General features: G+C 47.6%; 4 protein-coding genes across 5 annotated transcripts; 1 reads left to right on the top strand and 3 right to left on the bottom strand.

Moving 5' to 3' along the window:
* Positions 1 to 41: 41 nt before the first annotated feature.
* Positions 42 to 878, top strand: FOXG_09495 (uncharacterized protein; the record flags this gene model as incomplete). The annotated part of the gene is made up of 1 exon (XM_018388690.1): positions 42 to 878. One exon carries the CDS (start codon positions 42 to 44, stop codon positions 876 to 878), a length of 837 nt encoding a protein of 278 aa, XP_018246791.1.
* Positions 879 to 3,274: 2,396 nt separating this feature from the next.
* On the bottom strand, positions 3,275 to 5,012 carry FOXG_09496 (uncharacterized protein; the record flags this gene model as incomplete). 2 transcript variants are annotated; one of them, XM_018388691.1, is made up of 7 exons in its annotated part: positions 3,448 to 3,673; positions 3,745 to 3,998; positions 4,049 to 4,546; positions 4,595 to 4,647; positions 4,704 to 4,791; positions 4,907 to 4,916; positions 4,981 to 5,012. In XM_018388691.1, 7 exons carry the CDS (start codon positions 5,010 to 5,012, stop codon positions 3,448 to 3,450), a joined length of 1,161 nt encoding a protein of 386 aa, XP_018246792.1. The 2 variants fall into 2 exon arrangements, with proteins under 2 accessions (XP_018246793.1, XP_018246792.1); XM_018388692.1 differs by lacking the exons at positions 4,907 to 4,916; positions 4,981 to 5,012 and having other exon boundaries at positions 3,275 to 3,673; positions 4,595 to 4,793.
* A 167-nt stretch (positions 5,013 to 5,179) lies between these two features.
* Positions 5,180 to 5,287, bottom strand: FOXG_20059 (uncharacterized protein; the record flags this gene model as incomplete). Its single annotated transcript, XM_018400340.1, has 1 exon — positions 5,180 to 5,287. The coding sequence occupies one exon, from the start codon at positions 5,285 to 5,287 to the stop codon at positions 5,180 to 5,182; it is 108 nt and encodes a 35-aa protein (XP_018246794.1).
* A 1,507-nt stretch (positions 5,288 to 6,794) lies between these two features.
* Positions 6,795 to 7,129, bottom strand: FOXG_20060 (uncharacterized protein; the record flags this gene model as incomplete). Its single annotated transcript, XM_018400341.1, has 2 exons — positions 7,052 to 7,129; positions 6,795 to 6,996 (listed from the first exon to the last, which is right to left on the bottom strand). The coding sequence occupies exon 2, from the start codon at positions 6,969 to 6,971 to the stop codon at positions 6,795 to 6,797; it is 177 nt and encodes a 58-aa protein (XP_018246795.1). The 5' UTR covers positions 6,972 to 6,996; positions 7,052 to 7,129.

Here is a 7,129-nt window from a genome sequence, read left to right on the forward strand (position 1 = left end):
AGGCGGAGCACAAGCGCAACAAGTTCCTCAGCAAGTCCCTCATGCGGCCGGCCCTGTGGGAGGCCCAAGACCGCTCTGGGCCAAGTCCTAAGGAGCTGCCAGGCTCAAAGGTTGGGCCACCTGCCGACAATCACCGTTCTGCTCTGCTAGGCATGTTTCGCAAGGACGACCAGAATCAGCCCCCTGCACAAGGACCCCAGCCCGCTGGACAGCCTGCTCCTGGCAGTATGATGAGTGAACTTCTGCGTTCAGTTGGCGGAGACAATTTTAAGGCCAATATTCCCCAACAAGCCCCCGCTGATCCCAACCCGCTCCCGTCAATGGATGGCCTATCACTACAACAACGGCCTACTCAAACCGGTACACCTGGATCTCACGGAACAGCGGATTATTCGCAACAATATGGTGCCCAAGCACATGCACCAGCTGCCTCGCAGCCTACTCAGCCTATCCGTATTCTTCAGCGAGGTCAGGGCGAACAATTATTTGGCATCGGTGGAGCATCCGCATCTCCTCAGACTTCTTTTGCCTCGCCAAGTGGATTGTCTAGCCACTTGCAGCCTGCAGGTGCTGGCATCAGCCCCAGCATTGCACAAGCATTCCCTGCTGTAAATCGTCGTCGCGAGTCTGGTCCCGCTCAGAAGAGAGAACTGCTGTCACTCTTTGGCAAGCAGCCATCCCCTGCTAGTTTGGAGGCAGCCAAGGGCAAGGAGGTCATTGCTGGAACGCCTAGGTCTCGTCTTGCTTCTTTGGCCTCTGGAGTTGAAGACCCTGCCGGCCCGCCTTCTCGTCGTGGTAGTCAGACGCCCATCTCGCCAGCCGAACGCACGTTTTTGCTGGACTACTTACAGTCTGTCACCAAGAATGCTAACCATTAAGGGATTTGTGGAGAAGTGATTTCATGTGTACTATTTGTTATTTATAGGAACAGGGGAGCATTGCAACGGAGCCTTGTGTGGGATACTATAGTGTTGGCAAACAATGAGCTAACGTAGGTATCTAATTGCTAAGCGATCGTTATCGCCACTTTGTTTGGCCTGGACTGTTATCCGATTTGAGATGTTTGTGGTGATGATTCATGCTGTGTGGGCGGCTGCTCTTTCGCATGTCTATATGGAAGACCCATGCTCAGACTTGGCTGATTTCACCAGCCCAGACCCCCTAATTCGACCAATGGATCTTGATCTGATCCTTGACATGCTCTTAGTACCCAGGACCGTATGTGTATATTTGCGAGTAGTATTGAATACCAGTAGCAGCCATGAGGGATGCTTTAGTTGACCACCCTGCTGCTGCGTACGTTGAATAAGGTAGAATCTGAACTCCAACTACTCCGCCGGGAACTTGTCGCGGCTTCCTCCTCTCAAGCCACGTAGGGGTACTTTAGACATTTGCCAGTGCATGTTGCATCCCAGTTCGCTTTCCTATCGGGTTGGTCTTGGCTCTAGGGCACTCTGACATGGACTCGAATCTCACAAATGCAAAGTCACGATGCCCCTGACTGGTAAATACTCAAGCAGTTCACTTTGATGCCTCACGGGCTCGCTAACCAGAGCGACTCACTTGTGTCAGACATTGATCTACTGTCTGTTTATTAGACAGACCCGTTATGATGATCTAAATGGGTCAATAGAAGTCCTGGTGTTAATTGAGAAGATACCTGATTTCAGGGGTGAATATAATCCACGACAGTTGCAGGTCTGTTTTAACAAGAGAATAGTAACAGATTCAACTATCGTTAGTTGTGTCATCTTTTGTATCTTTTCATCAAACATAGTGATGGATTCCTCGTTGTGTTGTTTTTGTTTTCCCACACTAGCTCTGCTGCAATAACTGTATTAGAGCGTTAAGATAACTGAGATACTCTTTGTACGCTACCATGTTCTGGAACGGTCTTCATCAACTTCTCGGCTTATGTATGCGTAAAATCAATATAGCAAAGCAGATGTTCCCGTCACATACGAAGCAAAAAAACTAGTCACACATGAGGCATAATTGACAGCATTAACGAGTATCAGTCTTTCAATGAGCCACAGAGGCGGTATATGTAGTCCCTAGTATGTAATTCTGTTCGCACAGCCAATCGAATCTTCTGTCTTTTGTATCGTTTCACTGATTCTTCCCTGAACCAGAAGCTAGTTTCGTCATTCAGGGGCACTCAGCTATTTGTAACCCATGCCATTGAATTCCAGGTTGAGACCCTATATGGTGCAGCATTTAGAATATTGGAATGCAATAAGGAACTCTTTTGGTCAAGTAGCTTGTATTCCAAATAAGTTATTACCATTGGCATGTTGCCTGCAGAATCAGGCCCCCCTTGCTGAGCGTCCTTCCTTTCCTTTTGATAGGCGCCCTCACCACTCGAGGCCACTGCACCTACCCCTCCTTCCTTGAACCTGGGAAAGCCTTATCAGTCAAAATCATATAACCTAATATCAACAAAGGCGGAATTCTGAGGAATGGCCAAGTGGTTAAAGGCCAACTTCAAATGCTATGAACCTACAGACCTAGACAAGGCAAAGGCAGGCAATGAAGCATACAGCCCACACACCTCCCCAAGCCGGGTGAAGTGGACCTACACCTCGGATGAGCGTCACCGCGCGCATTTTTTAATCTTTTATATAGATCATTCATTATCCTTGTTATGTCTTTTGAAATTTTATCATCCGACCTTGCGTCTATAATGTTGCGATTGCTGTTCTACCTGGAGACTTGAAAACAAGCATTAAGAGGACTACTCATGGAGATCTACTCGGTAACAAAAGTATTGAACCTGTTGGCATATTTGTATGGGCTCGAGGGCCCCTGAATGCCAGATGATTCGGAATTCGAAACCAGCGCATATAGTGCGTGCTGTATGCCATGGCCGTATTCGACAACCAAGGCAGATCCTCGCCCCCCAGGCCTTTGCGCATCAGATCAATTCTCATTTTCGATCCAGATTGGAGACACCAAACTCCTCTATATTATATCTATTGAATGTGTCTGCCTCGTGTCTGGATCGCAGTTGAGGTGATATGGGCGAGAGAATGCTTCATCCTGGCACTCGAGGTGTTGCAAAGCCGAAGAGCTCATTGAATTTACAGTCAGGCTGTTGAAAGTTGCAACGTGGCATATTATATTAATCCTTTCCTGTATTAGATTGATGTCGTCTAACAACCATGCAGGTATTGTAACGTTCCCTTCCTTGTCTAAAACTCTCGTTACCAATCTACCTGAGAATGGAGGTTTAGGAGATTGCTTTCGGAAAGCAACTGCAGAGCCAATACGTAACTTGTAATCTGATATCTACAGCCGAACAAACCCCAGTGTCTGTTCCATGACTAGACCTCTCTCACAGAGGCTTGAAGCAAAACTCGTACAAATGAACAGATCATTAGCGTCACAGCAAATTAATCTCCTGATCATATTAGATCGAAGAATCGAAGACGCTGTGCCATAGGTAGCTCAAAAAGAATCGTCAGATGAATCATCCCCATTACTTCCATCACTATCAGAAAGATCCAATAGCTGGAAACGGTTGCCCATGAGGTTCTTGCGTGATGGATGGGCGGGAATAACGCTTCTCTGCGTCTTCACATTAGGGACGAGATTGTGGATCGCAGATGACAGCCTCTGAAACGGCTGTGCACATTCATCGGCACACCACTCAATACGAGAGGCCCTGTATTCTCTGGATAAGTTGCAGATTAGCACTGTCTGGACTACTGACTGGTCTTCAACATGGGACAGAGCCCAACTTACATTCGGCTCTGAAGACATGTTCGAGCATAGATAGCACCATGAATCGCATTGGTGCTGATGAAACAGTTGTCCTTCTCAAACTCGATGCTGATCACATGAAGATTGTGAATGTGTTCCAGGTCATCACGGATACCCTGGATGGTGAGTTTGGGGTCCCGCTTGCGGATGACGAAGTTACGAGAGCCGCCCTTGCGAATATGATGGGCAACCTGGCCACTCAAGGTGAACTGGTAGTCAGACCATCTGGTATGTATCTGTGATAGCGTATAAGAATGACATCGGCTCCTTTCGCCAATCTACTTACTTTCCGGTCTTTGATGTACAAACCAGCAGTGCGACAGTTCTCAATAAAAGCACAGGCATCAGCCTCGTGCAAAAAAGAGACCGTGGCAGTGTTATCTTTGCTCCGAAGAAAGATCTCCAGAACGGGACCTCCTCGAATAACCGCAGCAACATCCCCATGTGTGATGCCATCAGGCACATTGAGGAGCAGGACTGACCTCTGCGCTGACCGCTCAAACCGCTCCTTGACCTCTGGTCTTTTGTTGTCGTGGAAACTTCCAAGCCGTTTCTGATTGATCGAGCCACCTGGATGGGTTGAGGACCGATAAGACGCATTGGGCTGCCAACTCCTATTCAGACGAAGCCCTTGTTCTTCAGCAGGGTAGCCCAAAGCGGTATTCGATTGAATTGGGAAAGTAGATGCTTGTGCTTTGTACGTGAAATTTGCCGTTGGCGATGGTTCAAACTGTTCCGGGGCATAGGTAGGCGCATCTTCAGCTGGCTTCTGAAGGCAGAGAGACTACAAAGAGTTTAGAAGTTGGTAGGCGGATGGGAGACGGTAACCTACATTCACAATTGTTTCATTCAGCCCTTGTGCGATGAGATTCTGACGTAGGTAGACTGACCACATGCAAGTGTCAGAGATTGCCAGTATAGGCCGTGCCGTTGTAACATACCATACTGGTGGGCAATCGCAAGGAGGCTCTGGTATTCCTCTCGAGGCACGTACACACATTGGGATTCGTTCACTGGCATCTCTGGGCCCTTAAACCAGTGTCAGTCCGATGAATATTTTGCAAGACTTGCATTTCACGCGTTTTTTTGGTAGTTCTCTGCTGAATACGGAGGACTTTCCAATGGGGTAGGAAGGGGGTCGTACATCTTGTTTCCTGCGAATAGGTGAGTATAACTGTTATCTTGGTACCCAATTGAACTGTAGTAATTCTTGCTTACTGCGTCTGGTTCATGCTCATGCTCATGCTCATGCTGATAATTCGTTGGCTCAAGAGCTGATCTTGATTCTGATACGGATGAAGAAGAGAAAATCCAAAAGTGGTTGGTGAAATCGATGAATAAGGATTTGATGGAAAGAGCTCTCAGTTATCACTTTCTCCCCAGGCCCAAGCTCGAGCATGGGAGATGGGACAGGCAATCACCATTGGATCTCATAAGGCAGGGCGAACCAACGGGCCTGATTCAGGTGCGGCTGCCAGCTGCGAGCCTCCCGCTGGCCGTTTACAGGCTTGAAAAAGGCAAACATTGGCGATATTGGAGGACTTTGATTCGTCTAATTTACCTGCAGGTTATTGAATATCATATATGATTGAATATCTTTTATAGTCTTGATTACTATTGGGTCAAGACTTTGACAGCATACACAGAAACATACGGGTTGTAAGGACATTGCAGTACGGAAGATGAACCAGAATTGAGAGAGTGACGAGATAATACCATCCCTCCTCGACGTGACCTGGAGTCACCCCGGAAGCGAGTGTATGACTTGCATTGAAGAACGTTTCGAATAAGCCATGACACAAGGAGCAAAAGAAAGTATCAAAGGAACAGCACCGGGACAGTATGTAACCAAACGGTTCTCAACCAAACAGACAGATACCTAAATCCGTAGTCAGCCGTTGTATTTTACAAACGTCGCTGGCAAACACTCTGTCTTGATGTTGTGGAAGACGGGTCCACGTGACACGGGAGAGGGATGTTGCATTGATCAGGGGTTAATAAATAGAGCGGCAAACGCCTGGTAACAAATTAACAGGCACGGGCACTTTAATTTGAGACGCCATCGGCAAGTTAGACAGTTTAGTCTTACGGATGAGGCTGAACGAGGCTTAGTCGGTGGAAGACAATCGACAGAAGAGTCTTCAGTACAAAACCAAAAAGTGAGATCAGCAAACAACACGAGCATAATGGTTCACGGCTCTTCACGCCTCCAATGGCATGACCCGTCGACACAACCGTCAAGGACAAGAATCTGCTGATGGAGCCATGGACCATGTTTAGTGCATGATTGCCGAGAATAGCGGGAGCTTAGGGGACTCCGGACAGGGACGGCGGGGAATCAACAAGGGTTAGGTAGCGTCGGGTGGTTATTTTTAGGTGAAGCAGACTGACAAACACGAGATCATGTGATGCATTCTCCCTCTTTCGATCGTTGGCTTGTCCTATTGCGAGCCCTCCGATCTGAATTCATCAACCACCCTAAGCGACGGTCTAAACTTTGTGGTCGAGTAGACGCGTGTGCCATCATCATGCTGTTTATTCGAAGTATCTAGAAATACTGCACCCAAGGTCACCTATAATACAATGACCAAGTGCTGGGATGCTACGTGAAGAGAAACACAAGGATCCAGATCGTCAGTCAACACGAAATGACTTCCTTGTCTGACCACGGGTTGTAGAATAGACCCAATAATCCGGGCCTCGGGGAAGGCTGTGTAAACACTTTGTACGCCACCGTCATAGAAGCTGAGAGGTGCAAGCATCCACTAACAAAAATTCAACGGCTACAGCTCACACCTCCACCCAAAATAAAAAAAATAAAAAGGAGTCGTTGTTTTGACTTTAAAGTCAATCTGGTGTGGCCACGGTACGTACCTCTCCTAGTGAAGCATGTGCCAAAGACCAACCCCTTGCTCCTCCTGCTGGGCCAACCCAACATAACGCCAACGCTTTCCCCTGTTCTGTTCTGTTCCGTTCTGATCCCTCTTTTTTGCTCTGTTGATTTCTTGTCCACCTCTCGCTTTTTACTCTCGTTATCTTTGAGATCGATCAATTCCAGCGTTTTTGAGACTAGCAGCAGATCGTCGTAGCCATCGTTTCATCGACCCTTGTTGTTTCTCGTATTTTGCTACTTCTCTACCTTCGCTGTACGCTTCACCCTTCGTTCGCTCGTCGATTTGGACACGCTTGGCATCTTCCAGTATCGACATCTAGTTACAAACGGTCTACCCATATCTTGGAATATAATCAATCAATATCGTCAACATCATCATCGGCACTCAAGACTCACTCATCAATTAATCACTAACCACAGCCGCTGTGGTCCGCCTGACTTCATCTCGACCCCATTTCGTTCTCAAACCCACCA

The sequence above is a fragment of the Fusarium oxysporum genome, chromosome 9 (genome assembly GCF_000149955.1).
Source record: "Fusarium oxysporum f. sp. lycopersici 4287 chromosome 9, whole genome shotgun sequence".
Lineage (NCBI taxonomy): Eukaryota > Fungi > Ascomycota > Sordariomycetes > Hypocreales > Nectriaceae > Fusarium > Fusarium oxysporum.